This window comes from Pan troglodytes, chromosome 2 (assembly GCF_028858775.2).
Source record: "Pan troglodytes isolate AG18354 chromosome 2, NHGRI_mPanTro3-v2.0_pri, whole genome shotgun sequence".
In the NCBI taxonomy this organism is placed as follows: domain Eukaryota; kingdom Metazoa; phylum Chordata; class Mammalia; order Primates; family Hominidae; genus Pan; species Pan troglodytes.
Genome location: NC_086015.1, coordinates 18,911,843 through 18,933,042, shown reverse-complemented (window position 1 = coordinate 18,933,042; position 21,200 = coordinate 18,911,843). Strand labels below are relative to the sequence as shown.

Sequence of the window (21,200 nt, the reverse complement as noted above, 5' to 3'; positions counted from 1 at the left end):
CAAAGGGACCTAATGGGATAGGATGAATGGAGCAGAACAGAAGCCAAAGCCCCAAGAAACAACTTGTTGCCTTCTGAGAGAACAAAAAGCTATAAGACTAATTAGTTCTTTTCGTACCTCTGAGCTGAATTGGTATCTTCTGCTTTGAAGCTATAAAATAGGGTTTTCTTGTGGTAAAGGTGAAAAATAGGTCCTACTTCGCTGCTGCCCTCTTCCTTTTCTGGAGCAATGGTGAAGCCTAGCAGAGGCATACTCTCCATGGCCACTTTGTCCTGCAGAGGACAGAAGGAAAAATTGACATTAAACACCGCACTCTGCATAGTCATTTACTGTTATCTCCAATCTGAGATGCGTGAAGAGTGCCTCTGTGTGGGGTGTGCTTTGGCACCTTTGGGCTCACCACACACGAACTGTTGACCCTCGCTTCCCCCCAGAGCCAGCCCTGAGGAAGGAAAGAAACAACACTGGCTGGGTGTGGTGGCTCACGCCTGTAATCCCAGTACTTTGGGAGGCTGAGGCGGGTGGATCACCTGAGGTCAGGAGTTCGAGACCAGCCTGGCCTACATGGTGAAATCCCATCTCTACTAAAAATACAAAAATTATCTGGGTGTGGTGGCAGGTGCCTGTAATCCCAGCTACTCGGGAGGTTGAGGCAGAAGAATGGCTTGAACCCGGGAGGCAGAGGTTGCAGTGAGCCGAGATCGCACCATTGCACCCCAGCCTGGGAGGCAGAGTGAGACTCTGTCTCACATATTGTCTCAACATATTGTGACAGTTTATCAGGGACCAGGCAGTTACATTTTCATTATCTTTAATCTTCACAACAATCATAGAAGGTGTCACTCCCATTCTAAGAAGAAACCAAGGCTCAAAAAAGGTTAATTGCCCAAGATCACACAGCAGTAAAGAGCAGATCCAGAATTTGCACTCATGACCACCTTCTAACCCCACATTCTTTCCATGGATTTCATCAGTCAGTGACTCAGTTTTGCAGTTACTTCTGATCACATATTCTATACTCATTCTTCCAAAACCTCATTTACAGTATTTCAATATGGAGCACTTGTACTGTCTGTGCTATAAAGTTGCTAACAATTTGATGAGATATACCCGAAGAACACAGATGGATCTTACACACATAGTGCTCAGTGGAAAAAGATTTTTATATATAGGTAAAGACATTTTTATACACAGTTATGTAAAAACATACATGTTCATAAACAATACAGACTTTGTAAAAACACATAAAGATATAATTAAGCATATTAGAATGGTGGTGGGAGGAAGAAGAAGGGGAGTACAGTTTGTGTATAGAATAGAATCAAGCTGGGCACAGTGGCATGTACCTGTAGACCCAGCTACACTCAAGGCCAAGGCAGGAGGACTGCTTGAGGCCAAGAATTTGAGTCCAGCCTGGACAACATAGTGAGACCTCATCCCTAAAACCCCAGAAAACTAAGAAATATTTTTTTAAAATAAAAGGAATCAATTCTCAAGGATTGCTAGATCAGAAAAAGCCTTTGACAAAATTCAATATCCATTCATGGTAAAAACAAAAACAACAACAAAAAAACAAACCTCTTAGCAAACTAGAGTAGAAGGAAACTTCATTAACTAACAAAGGGCATCTATAAAATACCTACAGCTAACATCATACTTAATAGTGAAACACCAAATGCTTTTCCCTTAAAATTGGAAACAAGGCAAGAATGGTGTTCACTTTCATCAATTCAATTCAACATTGTACTGGAGACCATAACTATTACATTAAGGAAAGAAAAAGAAATAAAGAGATAAAGATCAGAAAAGAGGTAGAACTATTTGTGCTTGCAAAAAAAAAAAAAAAAAAACCAAAATAACTACTAGAACTAAAAATCAATTTAGAAAGGTCACAAGACAATCAGTTTTTATGTGTATATAGTAGCAGCAAACAACTAGAAAATAAAATAAATGCCATTCACAATGGCATCCAAAAAATATTTAGAAATATATTAATAGAAGTATAAGATGTCTACACTAAAAACTACAAAACATTAAAAGAGAATTCAAGGCTTAAATAAATGAAAATTTATGTACCATGTTCATGGATTGAAAGATTCAGTATTACAATGCCAGTTCTCCCCAAATTGGTCTATAAATTCCATAATCCCTATCATAGAAATTGATAAGTTTATATGAAAACATAAAAGGCCTAGAATGCCCAAAACAATTTTTTTTCTTTTTTGAGACAGAGTCTGGGAAAAAAAAAGTCTGACTGGAGTGCAGTGGTGTGATCTCGGCTCACTGCAACCTCTGCTTGCTGTGTTCAAGCGATTCTCATGCCTCGGCCTCACAAGTAGCTGGAATTACAGGTATGCACCACCACACCTCCCTAATTTTTTCTATTTTTAGTAGAGACGGGGTTTCATTGTGTTGGCCAGGCTGGACTTGAACTCCTGGCCTCAAGTGATCTGCCTCCTTGGTCTCCCAAGTGCTGGGAGTACAGGCGTAGGCACCTTTCCAGCCTTGAAACAGTCTTAAAAAAGAACTAGGTTGGAGGACTTACACAACCTGACTTCAAGACTTACTATAAAGTTACAGTATTTGTGACAGTTTGGTACTGGCATAAGGATTGGTAAATATATGAATGAAACACAATGGAAAGTCCAGAAATAGACCTCTATTTATTCAATCATTTGAGACTTAACAAAGACACTGAAGCAATCCAATAGGGAGAGGCAAGTCTTTTCAACAAATGGTGCTGGAACAACTGGATATCCATAATGAAAAAAAGGAACCTCAACTCCCATGTCATACCACACACAAAAATTAACTTGAGATAGACCTAGAAGTAAAAGCTAAAACATTAATGCTTTCAGAAAATAGAGGAAAATAACTTTGTAGCTTGCAGTAGACAAAAATGCCTTAGCACACAGAAAGCAACAGTCATAAAAGGAAACACTGAAAAAGTAGACTTCCTCAAAGTTATAAACTGCTGTTCACCAAAAGATTCATTCATTCATTCATTCATTAGAAAATGAACAGGGAAGCCACAGACAGGCAGAGAATATTTGTAAAACATTTATCTGACAAAAGCCTGGTATACAGGATACAGAAAGAAATCCTATAACTTAATCACAGTACAACCTACTTTAAAAAAAGTGGACAAGAGATCTGAATAGACACTTCTCAAATGGAAATATGAGTGGCCAATAAGCACATGAAAGCAATCATGTGCTTAATATCAGTGGTTACTAGGGAAATCTAAATTAAAACAACATTGAGTTACCTCAACACTCCCCACCAGAATGGCTAAAATTTTAAAGCCTGACAACACCAAGTGTTAGCAATGATGTGGAGCAACCAGAACTCAAATTCACACACGTTGTTGGGAGAGTGTAAAATGGCACACCACTTTGGAAAAAGGCCTCACAATTCCTTATAAACCAAATATATGCCTGCCTTATGATCCATCAATTCCAATCCTAGGTAATGACCCAAGTGAAATAAAAATTTATGTTCCCACAAAAACCTGTATGAAAATGTTTAAAGCAGCTTTATTCATAATCACCAAAACCTAGAAGCAATCCAAATGTCCTTTGACTGGTGAACAGCTAAACAAAACTGGTATATTCACAAAATGGAAGACTACTCAGCCATAAAAAGAAGTGAACTACTGCTATATGCGACAACATAAATGAATCTCAAAAACATCATGGTTAATGGAAGTCACACATGATTCCATCTGTTTGAGGATCAAGAGGCAAAACTAATCTATGGTGGAAAAGAATTGGAACAGGGTGTTGCCTCTGGGGACAGGATGATAGTGGCAATTTGTAGGTGTGTGCATTAATCAAAACTCACCAAATAGTATATTTGAGATTTGTGCACTTCATTATATATAAATTAGACCTCAAAAGGAAAAAAAAAAGGTACAAAAACATTGAATTCATAGGGTTAAGTATATTTTGAAAAACATCAAAAAGTAAAAGGTATAGAAAGATGAATAGATAGGTACTTGATAAAAGATATGTAGGAAATGTTAATTGTACAATCCAGTTAATGGTCATATGATAGTTCACTGTAAAATTATTATTATTATTTTTTAAGACAGTCTTGATCTGTTGCCCAGGCTGGAGTGCAATGGTGTGATCTTGGCCCACTGTAACCTCTACCTCCCGGGTTCAAACGATTCTCCTGCCTCGGCCTCCTAAGTAGTTGAGACTACAGGTGCGTGCCACCATCCCTGGCTAATTTTTGTATTTTTAGTAGAGATGAGGTTTTGCCATGTTGGCCAGGCTGTTCTCTAACTCCTGGCCTCAAGTGATCCTCCTGCCTCAGCCTCTCAAAGTGCTGGGATTACAGGCATGAGCCACCATGCCCAGCTAGTTCACTGTAAAATTCTTTCAACATTCCTTTATGTTTGAAAATATTTATAAACAATAAATATAATAAAGAATAAAATGTTGGAAAAAATAGGCTGGGCACAGTGGCTTACACCTGTAATCCCAACACTTTGGGAGGCCAAGGTGGGAGGATCACTTGAGGCCAGCAGTTCGAGAACAGCCTGAGCAATATAGTGAGACTGCCCCTACAAAAAATAAAAAAACTGGCCTGTAATCCCAGCACTTTGGAAGCCAAGGTGGGTGAATCATGAGGTCAAGAGATCGAGACCATCCTGGCCAACATGGTGAAACCCCATCTCTACTAAAAATACAAAAATTAGCTGGGCGTGGTGGTGGGTGCCTGTAGTCCCAGCTACTCAGGAGGCTGAGGCAGGAGAATCACTTGAACCCGGGAGGTGGAGGTTACAGTGAGCCAAGATTGCACCACTGCACTCCAGCCTGGTGACAGAGTGAGTCTCCATCTCAAAAAAAAATTAAAATTAAAAAAAAAAATTAGCTAGGCCTGGCGTCACACACTTGTGGTCCCAGCTACTTGGGAGGCTGAGTTGGGGGGGATGGCTTGAGTCCAGGAGTTCAAAGCTGCAGTGAACAGTGATCACACCACTGTACTCCAGCCTTGGACAACAAAGCAAGAACCTGTCTTGAAACAAACAGAAAATGTTGGAAAAAATAAAGATTCCTATGTATTTTTGATAGTCGCTTTTTCCCAGGACTGTTACTAAATAGCAAGTTGCATCAGCTCTGGGCCACCTCAGGGTACATGACAGGGGTGCACAGTGGTGTAGACAGTGCAAACCAGCTATCCACTTCATCAGAACCTTTTTTTCTTTGATGGTATTTGAAAGCTTTATTCCATCGCTGGAACAGGTTTATTGAGAAATTATGTAAATTCCTCTTTCTAGAAGAAACTGTTTTGGAGTCATACTTAAGTCCATCATTCATTCATTCATTCATTCATTCATTTTATTTTTCGTTGAGATAGGGTTTCACTATGTTGCTCCAGCTGGTCTCGAACTCCTGGCCTCAAGAGATCCTCAGCCTCCCAAAGTCCTGGGATTACAGGCGTGAACCACCATGCCAGGCCCCTAAATCCACCTTTTAAAATAAGCTTATGCTGTCACTTCCATGACAACTGTTCAGTTTGTTTTGGAAAGATAAAAATCCCCCACAGTGTGGAAGACCCCACCTGTGGACACAGGCAAAGGCCCCTCAGGGTGGGGTGCAGCTTACCGGGTACCCAAGCCACTCAGGCCTATGGCAGATCCCCTGTCTGCCTGCTTTGCTTAGAGTAAACAGATGTGGGGCCTTGCTAAGTGTTTAAGTATGGCTCCAAAGCAATTTCTTCTAGAAAGCCATCCTCTGTGATCCCTGGGGATGGGCACACGGCAACCTTCACAGTTGCAGGTCCTTCCAGAGGGAAGCTTCATGCCCCAAAGAAGGAAGTGCCTTTTGCACATTTGCTAGCATCTGTGGCCAGGGGAGAAGAGCCAGCCCTGACATGCATATCCCAGTGGAGCAAAGCACCCACCCTCTGCAGCTCGTCAGAATACATTTAACTCCCATTTTCAAAGCTGAAACTATGCCTGACCACCTAGAAGCCACCAGCTGGTGAAGCATGGAGATAGAAATGTTTCACATTATCCAACAGGTTCAGCCTGGGTCAGGGCCAGACAGCACCCTGCTACACAACCATGGCCACACATCTGTCTACTCTGGAAGTAAGCTTGATTTCCAAGGCTCTCTCACCTAAAGTAAGATATTCTATAAAATATAGATTTCAGTTTTCTTTAGAAGAATTACTAGAGTTACCCTATAAAAGAAATGGACAGACAAAAAGGGAGTAGCTTCCTCCACACTGCTGAATTTTGCCCCAAGCAATCTAAGTAGACAGTAGGAAGGCGTTTTCTTTTGTGGCATGGCTGGCTTGTTCCATCTTTGTCCTAGATGCTGGGCCTGTGCCATTTAAACACTTTGTGGCACAGCTTGGCATGTCCGTACCTTCTTATCTCCACAAAGAAACTGCAAATTCCTTAGATTTTGAAGTGATATGTGGTTGTGTAGCCACAGCAACATTGAGCACATGGCATTGCTCACTAAAGACTTGACTGCCACCAGAACTGGCTCAGCAGCCAGGACTCACACAGCTTTGCAGGTGACAGGATGTGTGCAGGCCCCAGGGGGTCATTTCACAGGAGAGAGGAGAGGGGAGAGAGTGCAGATCACTACTACCTCACTGGCCATGTAGGTGTAGAGAACTTTGCCTTTGATGACAAACCAGAGCTTCTTCCAGTGCCGCTTGCCCCTCTTACACCGGCTGAGATAGCCACTGATGGCAGAGCCCTCTCCAGAGGCAGCCACCTGGCAGGAGGGAAGCAGAGCGGTCAGGCCACCCCGGTGGTCAGGCACAGTTCAAACAGAGCACAATTCAAAATGACACTGCAAACCATTTGGCTGACTACTTATACTGCTTTGACACTGGATAAGGTCTCAGGATCTACCCAGTACCAAAGTCAGCAAGATAGTGCTTCATGCTTTGAGAAACAGGATTTAATGAATGGACCCAGCTGACTTTGGGAATGCTGATGCTGCCCTCTAGTGGTGTTTCAGATTCTTGGTTCCCTCTCTCAACCTAAGCCCCTCAACTCAAGAAACTTCGTTCAGGTACTTCGGCGAAAGGTTCTTCCTTCTAAAATTAACTCTTGCACTTTCAACTTATCTCTTCCTCACATTTAGGGAGGAATCCTAATGTGAGGATTCCTCTTTGTATTGTTGCCTAAAAGGTATTATAGTCTCCTGCCTAGTGGGGTGTGTGCAGCGTTAAGTCCTTTTATTATTATTACTACTCTTTGTGGTGGCGGGGGGTAGTAGTAGTCTGTCCACAGGATTTATGTGGTGAGGAACGCAGGCTTGGAGTTAATACCAACCTGGATTTCCCATTCAGGCTCTACCAATTACTAGGTCGTTAATGATGAGCAATTTGCTGACTTCTTCTAAGTCTCAATTTCCTTACTAGTAAAAGAGGAATGCAATGTAAAAAATGTGAGGTTTATACATATATGTGATTATGAAATGATCTCTTAGACAAATTAAGTGGAGAAAACAGAAGAGATTCTGTATAACATGTTGTCTTCTGGGTAGAAAAAGAAGATCTATGAATGTACATCTGTATTATGTATGTGCATGAAAATTTCCACAAGGATCCATAAGAAACTTGATGGCAGTGGGATTGAGGGAGGCTGGGAAGGATGAGAAACTCACTTTTCATCATATGTGCTGTTTTGTACTTTTTTGGGAAAAATGTTTAACCATGTATGTGTTCTGTTTTTTTTTTTTTTTTTTTTTTTTTGAGACAGAGTCTTGCTGTGTCGCCAGGCTGGTGTGCAGTGGCGCCATCTCAGCTCACTGCAACCTTCACCTCCCTGAGGTTCAAGTGATTCTCCTGCCTCAGCCTCCCGAGTAGCTGGGACTACAGGTGCATGACACCACACCCGGCTGATTTTTGTATTTTTAGTAGAGATGGGGTTTCACTGTGTTAGCCAGGATGGTCTCGATCTCCTGACCTCGTGATCTGCCCACCTCAGCCTCCCAAAGTGCTGGGATTACAGGCGTGAGCCACCGCGCCCGGCCGTATGTGTTATTTCCAAGATTTTTAATTTGCAAAAGGAACAAGTTAATGGATAAAACTGTACCTATTTAAATTTTCCATTCCCTAACACTTTTTTAAACCCTTGCTACCTGCTACTTGATATTAATGGACTAACTTGGAAGCAGCTGATCGCACTTGTGGACTCCTTGTGTATTCACAGACATACATTGGTCTGTGGTTGTGAATGGAAATACAGACATACAATCTGGTCCTATTTGTGGGATACAATTGAGTTTAGCCAGTTCTGAAGTTTCCTGCGGAGCCCATGGCCTCCAGGGACGTCAACACCTGAGTCGGGTTGGGACCCCTAGGATGAGGGGATGACATGGAAGGACCAACCCAGGAATTTGGCTCCTTTAGACTGAAGAGCCCCCGTGATCTGTGCAGTCTGCGTGGGTACTAGATCTAAGCTATGGGGCAGGAGAAAAAGGAGAGAAAAGAAAGAGGAGGAGGGGAGAGGTAGAGAGAAGGATGGGAAAGATGTCGCCTAGCACCATCACTGTCAAGTCGGTCCTCGTAGCTGGGATGCTTCCATTAGGAATGCTCTGTCTGGAAGAGACTGGTCAGGCTGGGACAGGGCAGGGTCTGACTCCGTCTACCCAGGATGACCATGAACCTTCCAAATGCCCTACTTCCCACTTGGGTAGCCCTGCCTGCTTTACCTCTGTCAGGGCTGAAGGGACTTTCTTCTGCTTCTTGAAGGTCGAGGGGTTAATGCTCTGGAAGACGGATGAAAAGGCACTGCCCGAGAAGCGGGGTGAAGACAGCGGGAAGCTCATGCTCACAGGCCGCTCTGTAACCGAAAGAAGCCACGTGGAAGGGAGGTGAGAGGCGTGCCTGCGGCTTGTCTTTGGAACACTGATTCCTGTAAAATCCCTCTAGGAATGTGAGCCATAGGGGTTAAGTGGGACCTGAAAGTCAAGCACTCTTCCTCCCTCCCTCCTGCAGGAACAGACAAAGGCTATGGGGGCTGGGGAGGGGACGCTTTTCCAGGGCGCTGGACAGCCCTTCACCTCCAGGCCTCCAGGTAGCAGGGACTGGGCTGTCTTCTCTGATGACCTTAGTCCAGCCCCGTGGAGTGGAGGCCAGGGAAAGACTTTAGTTTTAGGCCCAAGATACACCTGCTCTCCTTCCTGGGAACTTGACCCTGCTTGGGCAAGGCCTGTCCCTTCAGCACTGACCAGGTCTCTCAAGGGCCGGCTCAGCTTCCCAAGGCTCCTGCGTGGAACAGCTTCACCCCTCCCTGACCCCAGCTCCTCTGCTGCCATGCTTATATAGTCCTTAGTCCCAGAAAGGTGCTACAGGACACAGGCCTATAGGACACTTGACAAGAGGGCCTCCATGATAAAGGACGCAGGAGTTCCCTGCCTCTGTCCCCTTACAGACACACTGATTCCTAAGCTTAGCTACTCACAGAGCTCTTCTTCTGGGGACACCGATCAATTTTCCACAGAATCCACATATTGGAAAATGGTGCCCGAACCTCTATTTCCTCCCTCCATGGAGTGAATAACTCCCTCCAGGGAAAGCGGTTTCAGGCATGAACCATGGACCACAGAGAAGCCACTGGAGCCTGGGGAGAAGCCACCAGGCCACTTGGAAGAAGGCAAGTGGTCCCCAGGTTACCTCTCATCAGGCCCGGGACAGCCCTGCCCCGCTTCTTCAGCTCCCCGAAGCAGCCGTCGCAGACCTTGGCCATCCTGTCCTTCAGGTACTTCAGCGGGTACTTGTTCCGCGAACAGTTCCGGCACACGATCTGCAGGCCCAGGCGGGAAGATTCTCACCCCTCTCAGTGCATGCAAAGGAGACCTGCACCCCTCCCCTCCGCTCCCTCTGCTAATCCACCCACAACTGCCCCTAGGGAGCCCCAGGTTCTGATCATGGAGCTGTGCGTGTCCCCTACTTTTCCGGCAAGGCTTCATCTTGTTTCTGAGCCAGCGCCTATCTGCTTTTCTGATGAGCCTGCGCCCTTAACCACTACATGATACTTTTTTCTCCAAGCACAATAGCCATGTATGCTACGGTTTTCTGTTGAAAACGTGGTGGTGTGGAAGAGGCCTGGGACTTGGAGCTCTGGTTTGATGATCTATAAAATGGGAATTAGCAATCTGTTCCTCTCAGGTTGGTGTGAACATGCCTCACTCTGGGGCTTACAGTAGCTGCTGGACATCCCTGAGCCCCCGGCTGGGCAGGGACATGCCCTTCCCCCACCCCACCCCCATGCACACACTCACCCCAGATGCAGCGACTCACCTTGCCACAGGCGTGACAGTGATGACGCCGCAGGGTGAGGGAGAAGTCGCAGCCGCAGTTCATGCACATCATGACGTGTGTGACAGGCACCAGGGTGGGGGGCCTCTCCCCAAGGCTAACCCCCAGCCTCTCTCGTATCTGCAGCAACAGAATTGGCTGAGTAATGTGGAATGTGGCCAGGAGACCAGCCAGATGCAGAGCCCAGTGAGCCCTGCCCTGCGTCTCTGTGCAGGGTGTGTGATGTGTGGGTGAGTGGGTCTGATGCGAAAGGCCTCTCCTGCACCCTCCAGGATGCTCACCCTTGGTTGGGAAACAGCCAGACTGTGAGAACAGGACTGTGGGTGCTGGGCTCCTAGGTTACACGGAGGCCGCCCCTGACTAGGGTGGGAGCATGGCAGGGGTGTGGGGGGAGCCAGTGCCCCAAGACAGGAGCTACACGTCCATCTGGGTGTGAGTGGCAACAGCAATGCCCGCCCAGGGAACCCCAGGTCTCTGAGGCTGGTGGCCCGTGGGCCCTGCCCACCCACTCACCTCCACGCTATGGTGGAATGCAGCCAGCGCCTGGGCCTTGTAGTCCTCAGGGAGGGCTCTGCTCAGACAGCCATACCACTCGTCCCTCTCTGCACAGGAGCTGCGGGCATGGGCTGGAGTGAGCAAAGGCAGGAGCAGCTCTGCCTCCCACCCTCCATCTCGGCATGGATGAGGTTCTCACTCAGATGCCCCTTGAGCCTGCACCTCTCACACTGCCCAGAACCACCAGCAAAGAAGAGATCACCTGCCAGACTAGGTTTACGAGCAGACCACTGGTCCATTAGCTGTCCTTGGGTCTGTTTCTTCTTACACTGGAATAATGATATTCCCCTAACTCCCAGGGCTGCTGTGGGGATGAAGGGAGATGTGGGACATGGAACCACATTGTCAACATTGTGCAAAAGCAAGAGACATTAGGAAGGCCCAGAGGGTCCCATACTTCAGGAGAAACGGGCTGGCAGGGGACAGAGGGCTGGGTACCTGTGGAGGATGAGGGGTAGGTGGGAGCTGGCAAAGGTAAACATCTGTGTCTCCCACCTTCCTCATCTCCCCACATAGCTTCCCAGACAGTCATCCGACAGGCACTTTCCAAGTTCCTGCTCTGCACCAGGGAGGGCTTCCTGAGCTGGGTGCCAGCTAGCTGGGTGAAGTTCTCACAGTGTCCACTAGATGCCGCGCCTACACCACAGGTAAGTGTGCAGCCTGCCCCGGAAAGCAAGCATAAGGGCCCGCTGGCCTGGGCGGGAGCAGTGCTGCAGGGCAGAGGCTGAATCAGCATTGTGGGCAGCAAGACACCATGTCCCTAAAACGTGATGAATGGGTCCTGCTGTCCCCTGGGAGCTTCAAGTGTGAAGGGTCTGGACTAGCAGGAAGGTGACTGGCATGCTAAAGGCCACTGTCCTTGCTCTGGGAGATGGGCAGCCCCACCTGAAGGCCCACGTGTGGATCGTCACCACGTTCATGTCATGGCCGGACTAACAGAAACTATTTGCTGGCAGCCTCCTGCCCTTGATTTTATCACAAGGAGAGGTGAGGCCACGACCCCCACCCAGGCATCACCTCCTCCAGGAAGCATTCCCTCACTCCTCCAGATGGGGCAGTCCCTCCTTTGGGTTTCCAAGCCCTTTTCTACTCCCTCATGCAGTAGACTGTAACAGATTAAGAGCTCTGGTCCACACAGTCCTGGGTTCAAACTCCAGTTCCACCTCCCCTGGCTGTGTGACCCTTTTGCAAGCCTCAACTCCCTATGCATGGAAGGAACCGCAAACCCCAGCTCTAAGGGTGGTGATGAGGATCACGGCGGCGTCTGGGGCCTGACAGGTGTCCAATGCCTGTTACTGTTGTCATTACCACTATTAATTGTTACAGCAGTTACTGCCCTGCATCTGAAGCAGTTTACAACTCTCCTACCTGTAATGTGGGCTCCTGGAGAGCACAACAACGGCTAAATTGTTGCCAGACCTGGCACTGAGGTGTGGCTAATAAATGCTTAAATTTTTTTTTTTTTTTTTTGAGACAGGGTCTCACTATGTTGCCCAGGCTGGTCCCAAACTCCTGGCCTCAAGTAATCCTTCAGCCTCAGCCTCCCAGATTGATGGAATTACAGGTATAAGCCACCATGCCCCACCTAATAAATGATTTTAATGAGAAAATGCATCTATGAGAGTGCATGTGCATGAGTGCATTTAGATCCCATTTCACACTCAGAACCGCCCAATGCAGGATAAACCCCCATGTGATAGGCACTGCTGCCATCCCATCTCATGTGCTTGCTGAGAGTAGACACCCAAGCCCCAGAAGCCTTGCTGACCCCTGCCATGCACGTCCCTGGCTGAAGAGCTACTCTTGGCTGGAGGCATACCTCCCTGGTTTCCAAGCCCCCCGAGAGCTTGAGCTTACCTTGCCCTGAAAGAAGGAAAAGAGGATGCTCTTTAAGGTCATGGTCTGAAGCCAGAGATGAGGATCCCAGGCAACCCGAGGGCCTGGAGAAAATGCAGACCTTTCTGATAGAAAGGCCATGCCCCCCTGTGGTCTAAATGTTTGTGTCCCCCCAAATTCAAATGCAGAAATCCTCTTCCCAAAGGTGCTGGTGTTGGGAGGCAGGGCCTTTGGGAGGCGATGAGGCCATGGATGTGGAGCCCTCACGAATGAGATTAGTGCCCTTATACAAGAGACCCCAGAGAGACCCTTGCTCCTCCCACCACATGAGGTGGCATTGTCTATGTGAGAAGGCACCGTCTTTGAACCAGGAAGCAGAACCTCACCAGACACCCAATCAGTCAGTGCCTTGACCTTGGACTTCCTGACCTGCAGCCTGTGGGAAATTTCTGTTGTTTATAAGTCACTCAGTTTATGGTATTTTTGTTTTTGTTTTTGTTTTGAGACGGAGTCTTGCTCTGTAGCCCAGGCTGGAGTGCAGTGGCGCAATCTCGGCTCACTGCAAGCTCCACCTCCCCGGTTCACGCCATTCTCCTGCCTCAGCCTCCCGAGTAGCTGGGACTACAGGTGCCCGCCACCACGCCCGGCTAATTTTTTGTATTTTTAGTAGAGACGGGGTTTCACTGTGTTAGCCAGGATGGCCTCGATCTTGTGACCTTGTGATCCATCCGCCTCGGCCTCCCAAAGTGCTGGTATTACAGGCGTGAGCCACCGCGCCCGGCCTGGTATTTTTGTTATAGTGGCCTGAATGGACTAAGACACCACACAGACAGGGCAACATAAGTGATGAACGCTCACTTATTATTTTTTTTTCTCTCATCTTCTAGACAGGAAAGCAAAAAGGCAGGCCACTTTATGAACAGCAGCACACAATACATTTTTTACTGGCCTTAACTTTTCGTGTTGCTGTAGAGACCCAATCATCCATAAAGAGCTCCACAAACATGAGACATTGCTATTGCCATATTTAAGCCATGGGCTCTAGAAACCCCTGAAGTTATATATAAAATTTTATGAGTGTGTACATTTTTTGGGGGGAGAAAAGTTTTTATCAAATTCCCCAAAAGGTTAAGAAACACTGAAAAGAAAAAAATTCCTTTGACCCAGAAGGATACTTTGACCCAGAAGGATACCAAAATAAAAACAGCACATCCTTATCTGTTGTTCTGAACCTTCCCATGCTCACACCTCTGCCTTGTGCGCCATCCTCCCTCCACCTGCCCGTACCTCGCAGACAGCATCAGGCAGGACTCGGAAGTCTCAATCTTTAGAGCGTAGGGCACTTTCTCCATCACAGGGCGGCTGACCTGGAAAACCAACAGCAGCCTCCTTCAGGGTGGGGCAGAGAGGGGCAAGTGTAGACCGGCTTCTCCTGGCAGCAGATGAACAGAGGGACCGTGTCCACCTACTGCCGTTCTCTAGCCTCAGGGCATACCTTTCTGTGATGGTAGGTGCTGTGGAAGGTGCCTGGCTGCCAGCTGCATCATTCTTGGCCACTCACCCACCGCTGGGAAGGCTGCAGAGCGTCATGCTCAGGGCCCAGCCCGGGCAATCCCAGGTGCACTGTCATGTTGGACAAGTACCTGCCAGTGACCACGTCTCCCATGCCTTTTTCTAACAGGCTCCTCGGTGGAGCCTTTGGTTCCAAAAGGGAACAAACCTCCGTGCTGAGAAAGGTGCTTCCTCCTTCCCCTTCCCCATGGTAAAGAGCCTACAGGATCAAGAGAGATTGCACAGTGCCTCTCTCAGCTCTCCTGGCCATCCCTGCCTCTGCCCTTGACAATGACAACCGCCTGCGGCTCCACTGTCCCACCTCAGTGTTGCCCTCTCTGACTTCAGCCTCCTGTTGCACCAGAATTAACTTCCTAAAACCTCCTGCTCCTCAAAGTCCCCAACAGCTCCCAAGTGTTCCCATCTTCAGGACCAAGTTACACGGAGCTAAGCCCCACACATATGCCCATATTCACAGCAGTATTACTCACAACAGCCTAAAGGTGGAAGCCACCAGTGTCCATCGGCAGAGGATTGAATAAACACCATGTGGTCTATCCACACAACGGAAGGAAAATTCTGACCCATACTACAGATGACAGGGATCAACCTTGAGGACACTGTGCTAAGTGAAACAAGGATCAATACTGTGTGACTCCTCATTCGAGGTACCCATAGTAGTCAAATTCATGGACATAGAAAGTAGAATGGTAGGTGCCAGGGGCTGAGAAGGAGGGGAATGGAGAGTTGGTTTTTAATGTGGGCAGAGTTTCAGTCTGGGGAGAGGAAAGAGTTCTGAGATGGATGGTGGTGCTGGATACACAGCAATGTAAATGTGCTTAGTGCCACAGAACTGTACATTTAAAAATGGTTACTTTTAAAATGATATGTGTATTTTATCACAATCAAAAAAATTACCAACCACCTGCTTGTTCCCCCAACCCAGGCCCTTCCTTATGCATTTTCCTCCTCATAGGATGCCCCTCCTTCCCTTCCTTCCTGATCCGACCAAATATTATCCACTCTAAGGGTTCAGTCTCCTCTTCCAGGAAGCCCTCCATCCCCCTCCCCTTTCCCTGGGCAACTTACAGCACAAACTTGCTGTAGCCCAACACTGTTTCCGCAGGGCCTCCCTCTTCCAGCTGGTCTGGGTGCTCCTGGGAGCAGGATGCTCTCCCCTTCTCCCCTGGGGTCTCCCTGTCCCCCAACCCTGGGGTACCTGGCACCAGATATTTACCTTCATGTTGGCCACAGCCAATGTGTTCTTCAGCCGGTACTTCCCATCCTTCTGGGGATAGGTGTACAGGAGCATGTCGTTCATCTGGAGAGAGGGAAACCCTATTAGAGAACCCTGGCCCCAGAAGGCTGCGCCAGGCTTCTGTCCTCAAAGGATCCCTGAGCTCCGCTGTGCACAGGCATCTTGTATTCCTCAGTAACCCCCACAGGTGAGCAAAAACGTTGCGGCCAAAATGTGAGCCCCTTCCTTGCCACTCTACTCCTGGTTCGATGCTTGAGAGGAATAAATGCATATGCCCTCAAGAAGTCGTGTGAGTATGTTCATAGTGGCTTTATTTGTAACAGCCAGAAAGTAGGGACAATTCCAATGTCTATCTGCAGGTGAATGGATAAACAAACTGGTCTATCCATATACCACAGAATACCTTATAGCAGCCAGAAGGAACATGCCACCAAAACACACCACCACGTGGATGCATCTCAAAATCATGCTGAGTGAAGAAGCGAGGCACAAAAGAGTATATGCTGTTTGATGACATTTCTGTGACACTCCAGAATAGGCAGAACTAATCTAAATAGGGACAAAAGTCAGGCCAGTGGTTGATGGGGGCCCCCAGGGTTGGGAGAAATGAACTCCAAACGGGCACAGAGGAACTTTCTGGAGGTTGGAAATGTTCCACATCTCGACCCAGGTGGTGGTTACACTGTGATATACACTTGTCAGTACCAACTAACACATATGCTTAAGGTTGATGCATTTCACTATAAAAATAAAGCTCGATAAAGTATAGCTAAGGAAGGGTTGGGAGACACCTTGAGGAGAGGGAAGTGGTGGGCCCTGCTTGCTGCTGTACTTCCAGGTCCCTTCACAGAGTAGGTGCTCAATTAATATTTGTTGAGTGAACAACTAAAGCTCTCCCCACAGCAGGGCAGACAGAAAGACATGTAATGAAAGTCACTTTATCTCCTTAGGAGAGAGTATTTCTGTTTAGCTAAACGGTTTCAGGTGTGAGAAGATGACATCACGCTCAGGGTTGTAAATCCTGACCATATTATGGACCAGCGTTGAGACTATGACCAAGCCCTTTCCTCAGCTGAGTCTCAGCTTCCTCTGGGAAATGGGAGACACCACCACCATTACTTTATCGTGGACACAGAGAGAATGCCCTCTCCATATGTGACCAACATGAACCTGGGGTGAGCCCTTTTCACATGGGGCCAAATGAACCAGAATAAGCCCACTAAACATGGAGCCAACATGAACCAGGGGAGTCCTCTACACATGACACCAACATCAACCAGGGGGAGCCCTATGCACATGGCAACATCAACCAGGGCAAGCCCTCTCCACATGGCAATAACATGAACCAGGGTGAGCCCTGTACAAATGACGCCAACATCAGCCAGGGTGAACCCTGTACACATGGTGCCAACATGAACCAGGGTGAGCCCTGTCCACCTGGGAACATGAACCAGGGAGAGCCCTGTGCACATGGCACCAATGTGAACCAAAGTGAGCCCTGTACACACGATGCCAACATGAACTAGGGTGAGCTCTGTACACAAAATGCCAACATGAACTAGGGTGAGCCCCGGACATATGGCGCCAACATCAACCAGGATGAGCCCTATACACATGGTGCCAACATGAACCAGAGAGAGCCCTCTACACATGGTGCCAACATGAACCAAAGTGAACGCTCTACACATAGTGTCAACATAAACCAGAGTGAGCCCTGGACACATGGCACCAGTGTGAACCAAGGCAAGTCCTCTACACATGATGCTGACAAGGAGAGCCACGCAGGCATGGAGGAAAACATAAAGTAGGGATGTGTAAGGATGGAACAAGACACTGCATATGAAAAGTCAGAATGAATACTTCTTTTCCCTGGATAGACAGAGGCTGCTGAGGGAACAGAATGAGTTTTCCCATAGCTAGCTCTTCTCAGGACTCCAAGGTTCCAGCCATGGCAATGCAGGAGACTTGGCCCACCACTGACCCCCTCCATGGGACCTCAGGAACCCCTCCCTCTCTCCGGGCCTTGCTGTGTCCCAGTAGAGTTGGAGTAGGTGGGGGTTGGGGCACTGTCCTGTAGGGGCCAGGTATGGAATGTTTCAGGCCTCCGCCTCCAGCCCTCAACTCTGCTGCTGTGCAAAGCAGCCACAGACAACCCATGATGGAATGCATGTGGCTGTGTTCCCACAGAACTTTATCAACAAAAATCGGTGTCTGGCTGGCTTTGGCCTGCAGCTCTAGTTTGTGAAGCCCTGTTCTTGCCCTGCCTTCTAAGAGTGACAGGCACTACAGTGCATTGACACCGATTCTGCACCAGGCGCTGGACCAAAACCCTGACTTCACTCCCACAGTCCTAATGTGCACTCCCACAGTCCTAACGTACAGGCACCATGATCATCATCCTCATTGCCAAGAGGGAGAAACTGAGGCCCAGAGAGGCCAGAGGCCATGCCTGAGGTCACAGCTAGCAGGTAGTGGAGCCAGGGGTATGGCTTGATGAGTGTCCCTCCAGTGTGCTTGGGAGGGAATGTCAGGGCTGCTCTCACAGTGAACCTGCGCACAGGTTCATGAACCTTGCCCATGAACCCTCCCAGACCCAGGGAACTGACCTACGTCACTAGGGAGAGCAGCCCCAGCCTCTCTGTGATGGCCCCTCAAGTTCCTGCTGCCATGGCAACTGCCATGAGCACCCCGAGGTCTCCTTCACCTTTCGGGACCAGGCTACGTCCTAATTTGCCCATGGCTCTCCTGCCTGCTTCAAAGTATATGCTTTACAGCCCCAGCTTGGAGGAAGGAGGAAGAGCCCATCATGAATGGGTAGGGGGGCTTCCCACTGTAAGGAGCCACCAGGGGGCAGCCCCACCTGCAGCTCAAGGACGTCACGGCCTGGTAGACACTTTCCGCAGTCTAACAACACTGCTGGGCGTGGGCGCCCAGATGCCCCAACTCTGTTCTGCAGTTCAGATTATTTTCTGAAACTGGCACCTTTGAGGAAGAAAAATTCTTCCTAAGTGTGTTTGTTCACCACGGCACTCCCTGGCTTGAGCACCTGTCGGGCCGCCCTCCTCCCATGCATCCCTCCATTAGAGAGTTATCAACACTGCTCAGTGGAAGGGCTGCGCTGAGCCAGAGGAAGAAGAGGACCCAGCTTCAGACTGTGGGGCTGATGGCCTAATCACAGCAGGGTAATCAGAGGGATGCAGGCCTATCCCTGAGGCAAGGAGATGTTCTGATAAAGGGCCATGCCGGACGGGGGGAGTGTGGGGGAGAAGAGAAGCAGGGCTAGAGGAGGAGGAGGGAGAGGGGAAACGGGGGTGGTGGCTAGGCTTCCATAGAAGGTGCTATCTGAGCTTGGCTTGAAGGGGAGGAGCTGGCACCCTTCTCAAAGAGCTTCAGGTGTGTGAGGGCCAGTGAGCCAAGACCAGGGACAGATGAAGTGGAGGACGGGGTGAGGACAGATTGGGGAAAGCCAGGCAGTTGTGTCTGTTCCTGGCATTCAAGGTCCCTGGGAGAGGTGCAGAGATCAGAGGGGCATGGCCAGAGGAGGTGGCCAGATGCAAATGGCTGAGGGGCCAAGACAGAGCTCTGCCCTGTGCCATCTGCCGCCTCACTGCTTCCCTTGTTTTAAAGATCAGGGAGCTGAGGCTCGGGGAGGTAATGGGATGTGCTCACGGGTCTCACACCAGTGGCTGTCAGAGCTGGGGTCTGCATCTGGGGTCTGCATCTGGTCTGTCTGCCTCCCCATTGCCATCCGGTATGGCCTCCCTTTTGCGTCCTGAAGAGGGGGAATTCACGGGGACCCAACTCCCTGCAGGGCTGTGCTGGGGCAGGGAGCTGATGAGATCTATAGCTCTAGATAGAGAGGGAGGACCTGTGTCCCATGGAACAACTGTCAGCGGGAAGGGAGAAACTGTTACAACTACTATCAGATAAGCGGCTTCTACCTGCCAGGCATGTAATTAAATGCCAGGAATTTAATTCTCAAAACCACCCAGTCTTTCCACTTTCCTGGGGGAAGACTTGAGGCTCGCACATGTCTGTGAGTTGTCTAAGGGTCACAGAAGTAGTAAGTGTACCATGGGGCAGGATCTAACCAGCTCTGTCTGGCTCATCACCTGCCCCTACATTCGGGGATTTCTCTCAATGGAGAGAATTTTTTTTTTTTTTTGAGATGGAATCTCACTCTGTCGCCCAGGCTGGAGTGTAATGGCGCAATCTGAGCTCATTGCAACCCCCACCTCCCGGGTTCAAGCAATTCTCCTGCCTCTGCCTCCTGAGTAGCTAGGACTACAGGGACATGCCACCATGCCTGGCTCATTTTTTGTATTTTTAGTAGAGACGGGGTTTCACCATGTTCACCAGGCTGGTCTTGAAATCCAGACCTTGTGACCTGCCTGCCTCGGCCTCCCAAAGTGCTGCAATTACAGGCAAGAGCCACCGTGCCCGGCCAAGAATTTTTAAAATTTAGACTTGTCTAACATGGAATAAAAAATGTCTTCCACTACTGGACTCCAAGACCCACAGCAGGGCAAAGGGCATGTCTACATACCAGCACAGTTCCTGGCATGCAGAGGAGATGGATAATAAGCTGCAGAATGAATGAATGTTACAGCAGGCAGTGAGCTCCCCAACACTGGAGGTGTGTAAGCAGAGGTTAAAAAAAAACGACCTAGAGAAAAGGACTCAGGCATCTGTGGGGGCTTTGAAACCCTTCTGAGAACCCAAATCTAAACCACGCACTGCTTGGCTCTCAGATCTCTCTCAAAATCCCCCCTGGGGTCCACTCTCCTCTTGCCTGCAGCTAAATCTCACCCACTGCAGAACCGACCAGCCAGAGTGAGGGGTTCTCGTGGGAGGAAAGAAATAGCTCTTAGGAGGGAGGGAAGGGAGGGAGACTCTGGACTTGGGTCACCTAGTGCCTCATGCAGAGCCTGAGGCCACCAGCCATCGGGGCCCAGCACACCCTGCCAGCACTGCAGGCTCCACACTTCTGCCCAGGCTCAGGATTTCTCCACCAGCACCACCAGCTCTCTCTGGAATTCAGTCCTCAAGTGGCCCCTCTACGGGCAGGGCCTATTTGGGGCATGGGGAAGACCCCACTCACGAGCAGAAGGGTCTGGCTGCAGACAAAGACTTCTTGAGGCTCACAGAACTCCTCCAACACACCACACTCCTCATGCCTCTATCCTCTGCTTAGGCCCTTACCTCTCCTGAAATGCCCTTCCTTGGTGCACCTGCCAAACTCCCATCCTTCCTCCAGGGCTGAACTCGGGTAGAATTTTCTTCAGAAAACATATGAAACACTGAGCACAGTGTGCGCACCCAGCAGACACTCCAGACACGGCAGCGCTGCCGTGGCTGTGGCTCCTCTTCTCTTCACCCCCGGCCCTCCTTAGTCCTCTTTGCTTCCACGGCACCCGAGATCCCTCCATATCACGCTCATAACTCTGCATTTACAATGGGCTGTCTGCTTGCTTCTCCCTCCCATTGGACTCTGAAGGCTGAGGGCAAGACCTGGGATTTTTCTTTCTTTGTTTCCAGCACCAGCACACACGAGGTGCTCAGTCAACACCTGGAACAGAGAGAGCTCGTAGACTCTTACCACAGCCTGTCTCTCCCACTGCACACGGTGCTCTGACGAAGTATGAGGAAGCTGGGAGAGGCAGCCGTGGCGGACAGGAACAAGGAATGAAAGCAGAAA

General features: G+C 48.8%; 1 protein-coding gene across 5 annotated transcripts in view; it reads right to left on the bottom strand.

The window, feature by feature from the left end:
* The window catches only part of FGD5 (FYVE, RhoGEF and PH domain containing 5), a 123,474-nt gene that overhangs the window by 1,540 nt on the left and 100,734 nt on the right, over positions 1–21,200 (bottom strand). For 2 of the 5 annotated variants that reach the window (XM_516303.8, XM_009444940.5), the window contains 8 exons: positions 15,482–15,565; positions 13,981–14,060; positions 10,816–10,915; positions 10,285–10,422; positions 9,658–9,787; positions 8,694–8,824; positions 6,615–6,743; positions 118–272 (listed from right to left, as the gene is read on the bottom strand). In XM_516303.8, the coding sequence (XP_516303.5) occupies positions 118–272; positions 6,615–6,743; positions 8,694–8,824; positions 9,658–9,787; positions 10,285–10,422; positions 10,816–10,915; positions 13,981–14,060; positions 15,482–15,565 (947 nt within the window). Of the gene's footprint in view, positions 1–117; positions 273–6,614; positions 6,744–8,693; positions 8,825–9,657; positions 9,788–10,284; positions 10,423–10,815; positions 10,916–13,980; positions 14,061–15,481; positions 15,566–20,704; positions 21,072–21,200 lie in introns of those variants that run through there. The other 3 variants (XM_003309639.6, XM_024355348.3, XM_016940539.4) reach the window with 3 other exon arrangements.